The sequence below is a fragment of the Diabrotica virgifera genome, chromosome 6, assembly GCF_917563875.1.
Source record: "Diabrotica virgifera virgifera chromosome 6, PGI_DIABVI_V3a".
In the NCBI taxonomy this organism is placed as follows: Eukaryota; Metazoa; Arthropoda; class Insecta; order Coleoptera; family Chrysomelidae; genus Diabrotica; species Diabrotica virgifera.
Genome location: NC_065448.1, coordinates 165589458 through 165607004, shown reverse-complemented (window position 1 = coordinate 165607004; position 17547 = coordinate 165589458). Strand labels below are relative to the sequence as shown.

The following is a 17547-nucleotide window of genomic DNA, read 5'->3' as shown; positions in this document are numbered from 1 at the left end:
GACCACTCGTACGAAATCAAACAGATGAAATAGAGAATGTGGAAAAATCCCCTTACGAACAATTCACACATCCACCATTTCGGGTTGGGAAAAAATTTTTTTGAATAGAATCAAAGATCCAAACACCAGTTCTTAGAAATGTGTTTCGCCCTCTTCAACCTCTCTGGGCTTATCAATAAAGATGATATAAATATGTCTAGGTCTCGAATGTTGTTTTTTGATTGGAATGTGTCTAAAGATATTCAACCTCTCATCTTTATTGATAAGCCCAGAGAGGTTGAAGAGGGCGAAACACATTTCTAAGAACTGGTGTTTGGATCTTTGATTCTATTCAAAAAAATTTTTTCCCAACCCGAAATGGTGGATGTGTGAATTGTTCGTAAGGGGATTTTTCCACATTCTCTATTTCATCTGTTTGATTTCGTACGAGTGGTCGTCAAACCATTAACCTTGGATCTTTTGATCACTGAGTGTGTTTCAAGGATCTACATCTCATGTTTTTAAACATATATATATATATATATATATATATATATATATATATATATATATATATGCATAGTACCTACACATCTAAATTATTAAAAACTAAGCAAACTACGCAAACACAAAACTAAGCAAACGAAAGCGAACAATATAAGACTGTACTACACACAATAGAAAAGTAAAAACTAAGACCATTGTTAGAAAAATTTTTTTTTAAATAGTCTTTTAGGCGCGGCGCAAATTGAACCTAAGCGAGTCACAACCTGCGCCGGCGGGACGGGTGACCTGTGCAGTTATTTTTCTAGCGTGCCGCATATTGAACACAAGCCAGCCCAATCGTTGGCCATCGACGTGACGAATAGAGACGGGCAAAATCAGTGCGGACATGTAACGGTTACTTTCGATACCGGTTCTAAGTGGTACTGATTATAAAATACTGATGTAGTATCTGTTCCTTGTACTGAATTGAGTAGGCAACTTAAAATCGGTAGTTCCGTACTTGTAACTAGTAACGTTTTAAAAAATATCTTACACGTCCCTAGTAGTCGTAGCGGTATGACTTTCGAAAACATCTATTTTGATCATAAGCGGGTGCATAAAAAGATATCTTACACTGAGTATTTTATTTCTACATACCTTTATAATAACAAGCATAACTTAACACTGCATTGATTGTGATTCCAAAAACGGTTCGCATGTTTTAAATAAGATTTTTGCTTATTACAAGTAGGAAAAATGAAAGAATACCCATGAACGAACATATAAAACACGCTGTATTTTCCTGTCACCGTGTCACACTAAAAATTGGCCAGCGCAAGTACATGTAATAATTATTGTTACATGTACTTGAACTGGACAATTTTCTTTGTGACACGGTGACAGGAAAATACAGCGTGTTTTATATGTTCGTTCATGGGTATTCTTTAATTTTTCCGACTGTATGTATTTTGCTAAAATATTAAATAACACAAAAAATACAATTCACAACCATCATTTAATTTTTAACGATAAACAAAAGTCTAATATGATGACAAGTTTGAAATTGATCCACTTTGTCGATAACAGTGTCATTAACAGATATTTTGAAATACCATGAATCATTTTCCAATGATTGTGTGGATTTAAGAAATACATACTAAACAATTTTTTGCCTGTATATAAAGGAGATTATAATTATTATGACACATTATGATACTCCTTATTTTTCAAATAATATGCTCTTGTAAACGCATAACTTTGATTTATTGGATCATTACTACATTAGATACGTCACAAGAAATTAAAAATAATTAACATGTAATAAATTGACTGTTTTAATCAGATATATTATATTCCCTACTATTGCAATAAAATATTAAAACGGATAAACGAAAACTTGTTGAGTAGTGCTGATTGATACAACAGAGCAATAAAATGTTATCCATAAAGATAGTGTAAAATATATCGCCGTTTATCATAAATACCATCAGTATTCATTTCAGATACTTCCATCTCGCAAACAAAAACACGTAAAAATAAACATCTAACGGTGAGTCACGCGTCCCAAGGCCCAAGAAAACTGTACGTCGATGACAAACCTTCCCAAGCGAGACCTGCGAACGCATGAACTGATAGTAGGATGCGCAGACCGGTCTACGCAGTCCGCCGAGGCAGGTTGTGTCTCGCTTAGGTTCAATTTGCGCCGGGCCTTATTCTTTTTTAAACAATGCTAAGACAGTTTGAAATAAATACATAAAGGAATACTACAACAGGTTCCTGTTGTTTACGATAATCCGAGAATGAACGTCGCTATGCAGCCGGCGCCGCCGTGTGCTATGAGTCATTTTTACTATCGTATAGATCAAATTACACAAATACACATTATCTCTTAAATTTTACATTACATACATTTTTATTGTTGAAATGTTTGTCTGATGAAAATCGGCCCGGGTTAGCCGGACTTCCGGGTTATCGGGGGCCGTTTTATCGGGGTTCTACTGTACTATCATTTTCTATATCTCGGAATTTACTGAATATTTTTTGATCGTTCTTTTTTTAATTTGTATGTAATTTTTCTGTACATTACAAATATGCAATTTGTCTAGACATTTATTAATTAATAAACTGTCTAATTTGTTTAAACAATTTTTGTAAAAATAATTTTTTCCCAAAAATCCATGATTTTAATCATACTATCGTTATTAATCATAGAAAAAGTTAGGGTGTACTTTAATAAATAAATTATCTTCAATAAATCTAATAAAGATCATTTATTTATTAAAGTTTACTTTAACTTTTTCTATGATCATTAATGTAAAATATTTTTGTAAAAAAAATATTTTTTCAAGAATTGTTTAAACAAATTAGACGTTTTATTAATTAATAAATTTATAAACAAATTGCATGTTTGTAATGTACGTAGAAATTACATGCAAATTAAAAAAAGAAAGATCAAAATCCGTTGAGTTGATCCGGAGATACACAAAATTATATTCGTTTGAAATTGCTTTTTCGGTATTTTAACTCGGTGGATTTGTAGGTTCTCCCTAAGTAATCGTTTGAACTACATATTTGAAAAATCGTAGAGGGTGCTGTAAAGGTACAATGTTTGTGCAAATTTTTTAAGAAAAAATACAAATTCCATTCTTTAAAATGGCATTAATGAGATTCCTTATTTATTATAAACAAATTAGCTGTGAATTAAAAAAAACATATTGCTAACTTTGTCCCAAATGAACCCAGGCTAAATTTTTTTATTTGAAAATTCGTGTCAAAATACTATCTTTTCGAATATATAAAAAGATTGTTTCTTCGGGCAACATTTTTAAAGTTATTCTAAATGTTTATAAACTACAGAATTTCAAAAATTTGGCATTAGGATTTTTGACTATATTAATTATTTTTTCATCTTTTTTTAATAGATTTTGATACTATCAATCTTCTATTTTCATTTGGTATACTCAGAATTGCCCTATCTTCATTATTTTCTGTCTTATCTTATTGCAAAATAAAGGTCTCTGGGATAAACAAATAGAATAACTCTTAAACTAATTAATAGATCGGTCTCAAATTTTGAAGGTTTGTTAAGTACGCCAATACCCAACTTTGGGTGAAACACTAAAGTTCTAAGGTAGTTTTACTAAAAGTTATTAACAAATAACGATTTTCACTTATTTTGCAGTTTGCCTAGCAACAAATTAACTTTTTAACTTTCAAAAATCGGCATTTGAAGGTTTTTCAATGTTCTAAAAAACTGAATTTTGTAATTTTATGTCAACTATTTAGCTTTTGAATGGAGTGCCAAAAAATCGAAAAAATCGCCATTTATGCTGGATCTTTGAGTGTCCCGAGAAAATCCTTATTACCCTGGACTATACAGTGAGCAGCTTTCCACCATTGATTTAAAAATTTGTTATTTAGTGTTTTTTGTAATATCGTCGCTCCTTATAATCGAGTGTAATTGTCGGGTTATTGTGTTTACTTTTTTCTTTTATTTGTTATCTCCGTTTCATTTGATCCGCTAGTTGTTAAAGTTACCTCCTTCTTCTTCATGTGCATTCTCCGTTGCGGACGTTGGTTATCGTCATAGCAATTTTAATTTTGTTTGCGGCGTTTCTGAATAACTCGATCAATGTTAGTCCAAACCAATGGCGTAAGTTTTGAAGCCATGAGTGCCTTCTTCTTCCGGGTCCGCATTTGCTCACTATTTTACCTTGTATTATCAGTTGCAGTATACGATATTTATTGTCCTTTTCATGATCATTTTTCAGTGCGTAACAAATGATAGGAAAAAGGGTAAGTCTGTGATAATACACATTTATGACATTTATTCTAACATGACATTTTAGTTAAATCTGACAGTTGTCACATTTTATTTTCAATTTGGAATAAAAACAAATCAAATGTGTCTCTTGCATTTATAAAATGGTATTTTCTTTGATTTGTATAGTCTTATAAATTATACAGATTATATTTGTAATATTATTGTCTAATTAAAAAAAAATATTTTTTTATTATGGCGCCATCTATCGACAATTAGAATAAGTAGAATAAATGTTATAAAAATGTCACCGACGAAATGTATTCACAGACGTGCCTTTTTTTCTGTCACATACAATTTAATGCGTTAGAAAGAAATCGAAAAACTGACGCACTGAAAGATGATCATGAGAAATACTGTATCATGTCTCATAATACGACCGAGGTATACAAGTTTCCGTTTCTTAACTGTGAAAGAGATTTCTTTTTAGGCAAAGTTTTCAACCTAATATAAACATTAATAATATTGAAAAATATTAAAAATATTAATAAAAGATTTTTAATTGAAAACTTATTGTTGTTCTGAAGCTATTTCCTTGTGGCATTTTTATAATCAACTATTTTCAATGAGAAATAAGCCACAATTTTACCAAAAAAATGATTTTATTAACGTTTCCAAGCCCAATTCGGGTTTCGTTGTCAAAATACAAAATACTACTAAAATAAACAAAAATGTTGTTGCTAAGTAAAAAAAATTCTTCTAATAATTTATTTAATCTGACTCATTTATATTGGCAATTTAGACGTATATTATACATTTTAAAGTAGAAGACTTTAAAATGATATCGCCAATATTTATGAGTTGCGTTCCTGGGACGACTTTAGTAAAAGATAGTTCATTCGATTACATGAAATCAATCCCAACTCAAGAATATCCGTCACAAAAAAATCATAGCATGCGATCTGTCTTTAAAAAGTCAACCAAATGCAACGATGACATTAAAATTGTCGTGTTAGAGATTCCATAGTAAATCACGAGGGAAAACCAGGAAAAAACCTCGTGATACTATCCCGACATCGTAAGTATTTGGTCTTATATTTAATTTACTTTCAAGAAACTAATACCAAATTCTGACTTTAGTATGTTTAAATTATAAATAATATTAATAATACATAGATATACAGCGTGTCTACTTAAGTTGGAAACATATGGGAAACTTTTTTATTATTAATTTTACGAAAAAAAGTTATTCTTTATAAAAAGTTCTGCATGTCCCAAAACCTAATATTCAATAATCAGATATCAAGTTTTCTCAATATTATACGAGGTATGTCAAAAAATATGAATTTCGGTCAAGGGTAAAGTACCTTTATTTCTCTCAATATCGAAAATTCTTATGATAAAAAGTTGTTTGGAATTAAAAACTAAGATCAAATATGCAATTACATGCTTCTAATTGAAATAAAAATTTTTTCTCAAATTTATGGATACCCAACATCGTTGTTAAATATTACAAATATGATAACTCGTTTATTATTCATTTTACGAAAAAAAGTTATTCTTCATAAAAAGCTTTGCATGGTCTAAAACCTAAGACACAACCATGATATATCAACTTTTATTAATTTTATACGAGGTGTGTCAAAAAATATGAAATTCTCTCAAGATTATAGTACCTTTATATTTCACAATATTTCAATTAGAAGGATGTAATTGCATATTGAAACATAGTTTTTAATTCGAAACAACTTTTTTAATAACGCTTTTCAATATTGTAAAAAATAAAGGTACTTTACTCTTGAGTGAAATTCATATTTTTTGACATACCTCGTATAAAATTAATAAAATGTGATATCTGATGGTTACATCTTCGGTCTTAGGACATACAGAGCTTTTTATAAAGAATACCTTTTTTTCGTAAAAGTAATAATAAAAGAGTTATCGTATGTGTAATAAATAAAAACGAAGTTAGTATCAATCAATTTGAGAAAAATTTGGAAAATATTTTTTTATTTCCTAGTTTTTATTTCCAAACAACTTTTCTTAATAATAATTTTCGATATTGAGAGAAATAAAGGCACTTTACTCTTGAACGAAGTTTATATTTTTTGACATACCTCGTATAATATTGACAAAATTTGATATCTGGTGATTGAATCTTAGGTTTAAGAGCATGCAGAACTTTTTATAAAGAATAACTTTTTTGCATAAAATCAATAACAAAAAAGTTTCCCATATGTTTCCAACTTAAGTAGACACGCTGTATAATAAGCTGTTAATGTTTATATTAGGTTGAAAACTTTGCCTTTCAGTGGCCAGATGACGCTAGTCACCTACTCCATTAACGTCAGTTGCAATGCGGGTATAAGCTTTCGTGGTTTTGTCACTTCGAGCAGAGAGCAGCAAGCCTACGCCTCTCCGTTGATGACTCCAAAAAGAGTCGAAAATTGTCGATTCAGAGTCTGTTCTAAGTGAAAAATAAGACGGTTTTACCTTCGCATTGCAACTGAATAAAAAGGATATGCATTTTTTATTTTATATTTCTTTTTGTTTTCCCATTCGGCGCAATACCTCTACATCTCGAATGCCTCTAGCCTTTTCATTAATGTTTCCGTTATTGTCCAGGCCTCTGCGCCATACAGCAAGACTGTAAATACATAGCATTTTGGCAGCCGTATTTTTAGTGGTAGAGATATGTCTCAAAGTTACCCCTGAGTATTTATATTCATTTGCTTGTTTTATGGAGGTGTTTTTTATCTCCAGTTCTTCTGCACTGTTTCCAGTGACCATGTATTGCTTTTGTCATAATTAATTTTCAATCTCACAGCTCACAAATTCTTCTTTCGTCATCTCGAAATTCTTCATCATGTAGACAATGTTGTCTTTTGCTAAAATTATTTGATCATCGGCAAACAAAAGGCTATGGATATAGTTTTCTATATTCTTATTTCCGTAGTTTTCTATAACCCAATCTTTATTCCCTTCTATCCACATTTTGTTCCAGATTTTTAGTGTTTCATCTATACAGTGAGCACGTAAAGGTTAGAATGAATTCATATTTTCGTAAATAGGCGACTTCAGAAATAAATCCCGAAACACATAAATTTTTATTTTTAAATTATGATTTTTTGGAATATCTATCATACTAGTGACTAATCCATCTAGGCGTGATGGCGTAATCGATAATTTTTTTAAATGACAATAAGGGTCGTGTGGTAGCTCATTTGAAAGGGTATTCAATTCTCTATTCAGTAATATAAACATTAACATAATTATTTATACAAAGTGTCCAAAAAATTTTTTTAATTAAATTAATTGAGACAAAAAGAAGAATGTAAAAAGTTTATTTGAAAAATAAACATTGCTTTTCGATTAAATTAACTGCTCAAACTGCCAAGAAGCAGGTGAGTGGCAGATTTACTATTGGATTTAAGTGAAAAGCAATAGTTATTTGTCAAACAAACATTTTTTTCTGTATTTTAACAGCCGTAAAATGCATTTTAAATTACATATATTCTTTTTGTCTCAATTAATTTAATTTAAAAAAATTTTTGGACACCCTGTATAAATAATTATATTATTGTTTATGTTACTGAATAGTCCATGTCAAATCACTCGGGCAAATACTTTTGGATCTCCGATTTTTCTGACACTTGGTGTATAGCTTCTGCGGGACTTAAAAATCGAAAAAAAAAAATAACAAGTTTCTTGTAAAAGGTATATATTAAAATACCCTAAATAAGGGTCACAATACAAAACGTTTTCGGATTAAGGAATCCATCATCAGTGTTTAAAAGCCCTAAAATTAAGTATTAACTAATTAAATGAGATAAAAGTTAAAATTGACAGAGGTTTTCAAGAACAAGAGGTCATACTTACAAAATTTGCATGCCTGAGCCACCAAAATGTATCGGGTAAAAACCCTTTAAATGTAAATAATAAGGATGTTTTACATATTTATATAAAATTCATTGGATGGTATAGATAAACCTGGATGTTACCCAGGGCAACACAGGACTCTCTCCACGTGGTTGGAACTTTTTTTGGAGAAAACCTCACATATTGGATTTCAATGGCCAACTGACAAGTGAATTCAAGAGCAACCCAAAATGACATCAAGAACTGTCAATGTAACCTAGTTGTAATATTACTTCAGCCACAACATTAAAGATTAATTTAAATGTTTTAAGATAAAAAACAGTATCAAATTTACAAATAGTAAAATAAAAGATGTTCACAAAATATGAAAGATTTTATTCTAAAAATAATGCATTAATTAAGTATTCAAAATAGGGAAATGAAATGTTTACGTTACAGGAAGTTATGCAGTCAACAATACCAATAGGTGTTGTATTGGTGGTATAAAATTGTCAATACGATTACACAAATAATGGTAAAGGCCTTATACTAGGAACACAAAATAGTATGTAATGTGTACATATGTGTACGATTTTTAGAGTATTGATGAAATGATAATTGTTTAATGACTGATAACTTTCTTGGTAGTCGACCCCACATAAATTGTATAATGATAGAAAAAGTGATATGATAATTGTAAAAATACTGTTTTGTTTTTATCTGATTTTTATCTGAAAATGAGACTAAAGTAACTTGATGAAACTGAGTCCTCCAGAGACCTGACATCAAATTGGTTAAAAATGAAATGGTTGTAAAATATGGGGGGGAGTAGGACGGTATGAGAAGTCTGACAGAGTATGTTGTGATATTGGACCATGGAAGATGTGTAGTGTGTTGTTATGAAATAATAGTTATCTAATCTATAAGCTATGAGATGAGGCTAAGAAGACAGGTGGCTGGAATGAGACTCAATTCTGATGGATGTGGTTGTATATGTGATGTAGGAGCTAAATTTTGGAAAATTAAAGCTGGTGTGAAATAATGAGGATGTAAGAGGATGAGGTACAAATGAATATTAAAGAGTTAAAGTAAGATGTTGCTTATCGACAATTGGGAGTGAAATAGATGTATGTGGTCGTCATGAATGGTGTAGCAGAGAAGAGGAAATTGTATCTGATGTGGTTTATGAAAAAAGTTGACGGTGTAGGGGTTGAAAATCTCGGTTAAATGACACATGGCGATTGACACAGTTAGGACTTCTCTGCTTCTCTTTAACTATTTCTAAGTCTTCATACAGGTCCAATTTTAGGAAGTTTTTTTGTGAAATATTATGTAATAACGAGACATCTTCTGGGATATTAAGGGTATGTTTGTTTTTTACAAGATGTTGAGAGAAAGTAGAAGTGTTTTCTCTTTTGGTGTGCTCTAAGGAGCGTGAAGATAATGATCTACAGGTCCTACCTATATATGTAGCGTCACAATCAGAACATTGTAATCTATACACACCACTACGATCCATGTAGTTGATAGGGTCTTTGGAATTGGTAAGACACTGTCCCAGATTGTTGGGCACTTTGAAAGAAATATGAGTATTATCAACTGCTCTTTTAAGAATATATTTAATGTCTCCAGAAAGACGTTCATGAAGATATGGTAAGGAAGCATATGAGGGTTTGAAGGTCAAGTCTCTAGGGAAAGCAGTCTCTCTCAAGACTCTAAGGTGTCTCTTTTGAATAAGTTTGTAGACAATATTAGGATATTAGATATTGTAAAAAAGATATTTCAGGTTAAAAGTCTTCCTCTTCTTTTTTTTTCTCAAAATCTTATTTTATGCGATTTTACAGTGATTTGGTGTTTATTTAAACAAATTTGCATTTTCTATCGTAAAGTATCAATGGAAAACAACCAAGTTTTTAATCTAATAGCACATAAAACAACATCCAAAAATGTTATTCTACATCCTACCAGACTGAAATCAATGGGAACCTTCTCTGGTACTCTTTTTCTCATGATCATCTTTCAGTGCGTCACAGTTTTTCGATTTCTTTCTAACGCATTAAATTGTATATGACAGAAAAAAAGGCACGTCGAGTATTACTTTGGTAATTATTCTAGTTCGGTGATTATTCTAGTTGTCGATAGATGGCGCCATAATAAAAAAAATAATTTTTTTTAATTAGATAATAATATTACAAATATAATCTGTATAATTTATAAGACTATACAAATCAAAGAAAATACCATTTTATAAATGCAAGAAACACATTTGATTTGGTTTTATTCCAAATTGAAAATAAAATGTGACAACTGTCAGATTTAACTAAAATTTCATGTTAGAATAAATGTCATAAATGTGTATTATCACGGACCTACCCTTTTTCCTATCATTTGTTACGCACTGAAAAATGATCATGAAAAGGACAATAACACCTCCGAGGCTTCTACAATTTGCAAGCCATAACGGATGCTGAGACTAAGGAAGATGAGGGAATTTTACAATTTATAATTCACGTCCCATCTACTCACCGCGGTAAAATTCCAACGAGAATGCATCGTGTTGCAACGAAATTCGTTGCAACACGAAACTACAGCCGTATCATTATTCCAGTTCAATCAGAGAGTGCAGCAAGCACCTCTACCGGTTTCGGAACTTATTAGTCTCTCATCGAAATTGAAAATGGTTATTCATTTTTGATTTACATGTTTACTCTGATTGGAGTACGAAGGGAACCATTCTCGTTGGAACTTTACCGCGCTGAGCAGATGGGACGTGAATTATAAATTATAAAATTCCCTCATCTTCCTTAGTCTCAGCATCCGTTATGGCTTGCAAATTGTAGAAGCCTCGAAGGTGTTACCAGAGAAGGTTCCTATTGTTTTCAGTCTGGTAAGATGTAGAATAACATTTTTGGATGTTGTTTTATGTGCTATTAGATTGAAAACTTAGTTTTTTGATAGCAGTTGCCGCTAGGGCATCCCTGCCATTTCGTTCGTTGCAATCCGTGACTGCACGCCGGGGTTTGTCGTAGTTGGGTCAGAGAGAGCAGCATATGTGCCTCCTGATGAGAGACTAATAAGTTTCGAAACCGGTAGAGGTGCTTGCTGCACTCTCTGATTGAACTGGAATAATGATGCGGCTGTAGTTTCGTGTTGCAACGAAATTGAAAATGGTTATTCATTTTTGATTTACATGTTTACTCTGATTGGAGTACGACGGGAACCATTCTCGTTGGAACTTTACCGCGCTGAGCAGATGGGACGTAATTATAAATTGTTAAATTCCCTCATCTTCCTTAGTCTCAGCATCCGTTATGGCTTGCAAATTGTAGAAGCCTCGGAGGTGTTACCAGAGAACTCATTGTTTTCAGTCTGGTAGGATATAGAATATCTCCGTCATTTTTAACTTTTCAACAAAAATGTTAGGAATTGAAATATTTCCAAATAAATCGTATATACAATTATTACAATTTCTTTTTAACAATTTTTGTCGCGAGGTCGATATTTTCCGAGTTAATTGTACTTGCAGTAAACACCTATATTTTTGTCTATGATATTGCATGTAACTTTTTTAGTATTGTAATATAGTAATTCAAATCCTTCTAACCACTTAAAGTCCTATGTTTTGTCTATCTGTGGGCAAATTTTTAGCCAAATCGATTATGATGTATTTTGGGAATGGAGGAAAATGTAAAAAACGATATTTTAACGTTTTCTACACTATAAAATTTGATCAAAAACTTGTTTTGAATCAAAATAACTTGTTATAATGCCATATAATGACATTTTTGAGTCCCTTCTATTAAAATATTTTGTTTTCCATTGATACTTTACGATAGAAAATGCAAGTTTGTTTAAATAAATACCAAATCACTGTAAAATCGCTTAAAATAACATTTTGAGGAAAAAGAGAAGAAGAAGAAAAAGAAGACAATTCGACCTTAAATGTTTTATTTCTACATCCCGCAGATTCTGTATACCAATTTTCAGACAAATAGGAGATCCAAAAGTTTTTTTGATCCAAAATTGAGGGATTTGATATGGAATCACCTATAACCGTTCAAATGACCCCTATTCTTATTTAAAGAATCATCAATGTCATCACGCCCAGATGGATGACGTCACCAGTATGATAGATATTCCAAAAAATCATAATTTAAAAATAAAAATCGACCTGTTTCTGGATTTATTTCCAAAATCCCCCATTCACGAAAAAGTTAATTTATTCCCTCCTTTACGTGCTCAATGTACAAAGTTTAAATAAGGTTGACGACAGGTAGGATCCTTGTCGAAGTCCTTTATCGACTTTAAACGGTTCTGAGCAGTTTTGTCCGATTTTTATTTTACATTAATTTTTTTCTTATTGTTACAGACACTAGGTACACATTTTGCTTTTTGGTCTTTATTTATTCCGCTGTAGTAACAAACATATTCTTCATATGTATTTTATTTATATAATTAATTTTGATGTGGAATACAAGTTGAATTGTCACAGTTGATACTATATTTGATGCTTTTAGATGTTTTAATGCCATGTCTATATTTTGTTTTAGACGAAGAATTTGTTAAATTAGGCAGCAAATCTTATGAATTAAAAATAGCCGATGACGATGACGACGATCAGCTTCCTACTGATATAATATACAGGAAACACCATAGGCTACTTATTTTTGACGAAGAAAATTACGACGTTTCAGATTCAGACGAAGATGGTTTTAGCGAGAGTGAAGAAGAACTATCGTATACTCAGTCACCAGTTCCAGATGACACAAAACGTAAGTTTTTCTGTATATGTATCTTATTTGATTATAGAGTCTATAAGAAGTAAGAATTTTTTAGCATGCCTTTTTTAGATCTTAGTAGTTTTATCATACAATTTTTTATAAATTGTTGCATTTAAAAACATTGAATTATCAAATGTATATTTGATTGAATTTAGCAGTATTTTATATTTTTTTATGTACCTTATGAGATTTTCTGTTAGTAATTAACCTAAAACAGTTATATTGGCAGTGGCAGATCTATGGAGAGGGAAAATGCGGAAATCCCCCCACCCCCCAACAAGGTCCAAAATTGAAGAAAAAAGAAAATTTGTTGAAACATAAAAATATATTCGCTGACCTGAAACATAAACCACAGACTGACAAATTAATTGAATCCAATAAACACGTTAGTTAAGAAAATTAGGGGAACTTAATGCATATAGGTTATTATTTGTTTTTCATGTAGTTCTTTTTGTGTAGACATGACTATCTGTTTTTCAATGTGTCTCCAGTAAGTTTTCGTTCAATCGTTTTCATGGTCTTCTCACTGACCGTCTTCCTATTTGGAAACCGTCTCACGTAGTCTTTATTATTCTATTTGTTGTCAATCGGCTTATTTGTATGATCATTCAATTCTATTCTTATGGTGTTCTCCATCTTGTCCTTGATGTTCTTCATCTTGCATCTCCGTATATCTATTTCTAGCTCTGTTCTATAGTGTCTTACCAGAAGGGTTTTCATTTTTCTCCTTCTAGCATTCTTCTTGTCGTGTCTGTATCAGGTAGTGTTTCTGCCGATTATGTCATTATTAGTCTGATGACTGTTTCGTAAATTCTGCCGTTGATTTCTTTCCTGACATGGATGAAAGCTGGAAAAAACTCAAAGATAACATAATCAACGCTGCAACAGAATCACTTGGAGAGAGGAAAGTAACGGATACTAACATATTAAAAAAGAAAACCCCTTAGTTGAGAGAGGAAGTGAAGATAAAATGTGAAGAAAAGAAGAAAGCGTTTTTACAATACAGAACAAAACAAACACAACAGGCATACAACCACTACAAACGAATCAGAAAGGAAACGAATACTTTAGTGAGACAAATAAAGAGGGAGCACTGGCAGAGTTTCTCAAAATAGATGGAAAACGACTTCTATGGAACACAAAAAGAAGTATGGAGAATGATCAGAGGGCAAAGAAAGGAGATGAACGAATTAATAAAAGCGTAACACATTCAGAAGGAAACATGACAGACTACTTCCGATCTATATTTGCTAAAGGCGACGATAATGAGCCACCAACACCTGAAGTTACGACAAACGAAGAAATAAACATCGAGGAGGGGGAGGTAAAGGAAGCATTAAGAAAATTAAAAATAGAAAATCTCCAGGAGAGGACAGAATATCGAACGAACTCCTTAAGTGCGGAGGACAAGATCTAACTAAACAACTATTAAAACTAATACAAAAAATAATAAAACAAAACAGGATACCACAAGAATGGAGATCAAGCATCCTAATACCTCTCTTCAAAAAAGGAGACAAATTGGACTCGGAGAATTACAGAGAAATTAACTTATTAAACACAACATTAAAATTATCAACCAAAGTGATAACAAACAAATTGAATGAAATTATGCCATTAGCAGAAGAACAACAAGGTTTTAGGTCGGGAAGGTCATGCACTGAGACTATATTTATAATGAGGCAAGTTCAAAAGAAATTGTTGGAATACAACAAACCGGCATATTTATATTTCGTGGACCTTAAGAAAGCACTTGACAGGGTCACATTAAACGACGTTGTCCATTTGTAATGTTCGAGAGAGGTACCTCTAGGAATAATTAAAACGATCGAAAACATCTACCAGAACAACACAATAAAAGTAAAAGTGGAAGATGAACTCAACAAACCGGCATGTTTATGTTTCGTGGACCTTAAGAAAGCATTTGACAGGGTCACATTAAAGGACGTTGTCCATTTGTAATGTTCGAGAGAGGTACCTCTAGGAATAATTAAAACGATCGAAAACATCTACCAGAACAACACAATAAAAGTAAAAGTGGAAGATGAACTAACTGACCCAATTGAAGCCGGCAATGGGACAAGACAGGGGGATTCCTTGAGTTCGAGTCCTTTATTGTTCAACCTGATCATGGACGAAATAATAAAAAAAGTTAGAACTAAAAAAGGATACCAAATGGGAGAAAAACAACTTAAAATAATCTGCTATGCGGACGATGCAATACTAATCTCTCAAAGTGAAGATGATTTACAACGTGTGCTGCACCAATTTAACATAACCGCCAGAAAATTTAACATGTTAATTTCCTCAAAACAGGCTAAATGCATGGTTATAACAGCAGATCCAATAATATGTAAATTGGAGCTGGAAGGTCAGATAATAGAACAAGTGATGGAGTTTAAATAACTAGGCCATACTATCTAGTTACGGAGGGCTCGAAACAGAAGTGAAGGATCAAGTAAATAAAGTAAACAGAGCCGCAGGCTGCCTGAATGACGCAATATGGAGAAATAAAAATATCGGAAAAGAAATGAAAGGCAGAATTTACAAAACAGTCATCAGACCAATAATGACATAAGCGGCAGAAACACGACCCGACACAGAGAGGACAAAAAGATTGCTTGAAACAGCGGAGATGAAAACCCTTCGAAAAATCGATGGTATAATAAGACTCTATGGCATAGAGCTAGAAGTACAGATATACGACGGAGATGCAAGGTGGATAACATTAATAACTGGGTAAGAAACAGAAGAATAGAATGGAATGACCACATAAGCCGAATGACAACAGATAGGGTAGTCAGGACAGCGAGAGACGGTTCCCCAATAGGAAGACGATCAGTGGGAAGACCACGAAAACGATGGAACGACAACTTACTAGAGGCACTTTGAAAAAACAGACAGAGTCATGTCTACACAAAAAGAAGAGAAGATTTCTTTCCTGATATTTTTATTTTTCCATATTATTTCATTCAGGTAACTTGCGGCTCTGTTTGCTCTATTCACTTACTCTTCCACTTCTGTTTCACGCTTTCCGTAGCTAGATAGTGTGATGGCTAGATATTTAAACTAATTGTTCTATTATCTGACCCTCCAGCTCTAATTTATTTACATCTGAGTAGATTTGCTGTTACAACCATGTCTTTTATGTCTTTTTTATGAGAAATTAACATATTAAATTTTTTGTCTATTCTTTTGTCAAAAATGTTGTTGAATATTATTCTGGAGATTACGTGATTTTGCTCGAGCGAATGGAATCCCTACGCTGCGATCAAGGACGCAAACAGCTATCGATATACACTATATCCTTATCACACTGTAGGTTACCTATAGCGCTTTTCATCCACATGCACGCGTATTTTTTTTTTTTTTTTGATCACCTAACAGGTAGAAAATTTCACCAAAAAAAACCTGTCTTTTTTTAGAACATTTTTTTTAATATTAAAAAATACCCTATCAAAATAGCAATTGCACCTCCTGTTTGGAAATAAAGTACATAACTTTACATAATAGTATGTGTAGATTCAGATGCAACTCCTGAAAATAATTCTGGGGGCGCCCATGCCCTGGCTCCTTTATTTCCTTTATATTTGAATATTTAAATTTACTTTAAAAAAATTACAAGTCGCTTCAAATGTCGCATTTATAACAACAATGTTTACCCTTTTTTAACTTTGGGGGGCATTTTTTGATAAATGGGTCTAATGGAGGCAAAAGGCTCTGAAAGACTGCTAGACTAAGTAGTAGTAATAAAATTATACAAACAAAGTAGCAAAGTAATGGGCAATACTTGCTTGCTAGATTGATGGTTACTAACATAAACTGACTGCATGACAATAATCACAATAGTTTTATTTATATCGTAATTATTAATATTTGTTTTTAGTATTCTTTACTGAAGTAATTGATAGTCTTACCAGAGGTTTCGACGACAATCTATTTTGCGATAATCTTATTCTGGAAATTAACTCTTCCCGATACGCCTATAATGTTACTGTGAAAGAGGTGAATATCATTTCCTTTTTATTTAGCTTGTATTAAGACATTCACACGATCCAAACTTTTATATAGGGTGTCACAAAAATAGTTTTCATAAATTATACTACAATATTTAGGGAATTTAGTATTCTACTTGGGAAATAAGCCACAATTTAACTTGAAAAATGGATTAGTTAATATTTAGCAATGAAAATAAGTCGATTTGGCCTAACTTACCTACATGCAAAAGTGCACCCAGAAAAAGTTACGAGGTGTTGAAAGTTACAAAATAAATCCCAATTTAATATTGCTCCCTAACGGTTTAAAACTTTTGTATGAAAATTTATATGTATACTTATATGTTAACATGCCATGGCCAATAAATCCCAAGGAGCGAACATTTTTTTCCCATTTTTCTAGAGGTTTAAGAGGGGTATCCAAACCTCCCTCACAACTTCTTTGTAGTACAATTCTTCTTTTTCGTTCTCTAGGTGCCGTCTCCGCTTCGAAGGTTGGCAATCGTCAGAGCGTTTTTTACTTTTGAGACGGCGGCTCTAAATAAACTGCTCGTCAAAAGTTAGGGATATAGAAAATTATGCTGATTTTCATAGTTGATTTTTTCGCGAATAGACGGATTCCGCTATTTTTTCTATTTTAGATTTTTCTTTAGTATTTACACAGTTGTGCAAAGGTTTACCCAAACTT

General features: G+C 32.2%; 1 protein-coding gene across 2 annotated transcripts in view; it reads left to right on the top strand.

Annotated features, from left to right (window-relative positions):
- LOC114334800 (translation initiation factor eIF-2B subunit epsilon) overlaps positions 1-17547 on the top strand; it is a 103739-nt gene that overhangs the window by 66051 nt on the left and 20141 nt on the right. The window contains exons 8-9 of one of the 2 annotated variants that reach the window (XM_050654311.1): positions 12634-12855; positions 16751-16869. In XM_050654311.1, coding sequence (XP_050510268.1) covers positions 12634-12855; positions 16751-16869 — 341 coding nt within the window. The remainder of the gene's footprint in view (positions 1-12633; positions 12856-16750; positions 16870-17547) is intronic. The other variant, XM_050654312.1, reaches the window with a different exon arrangement.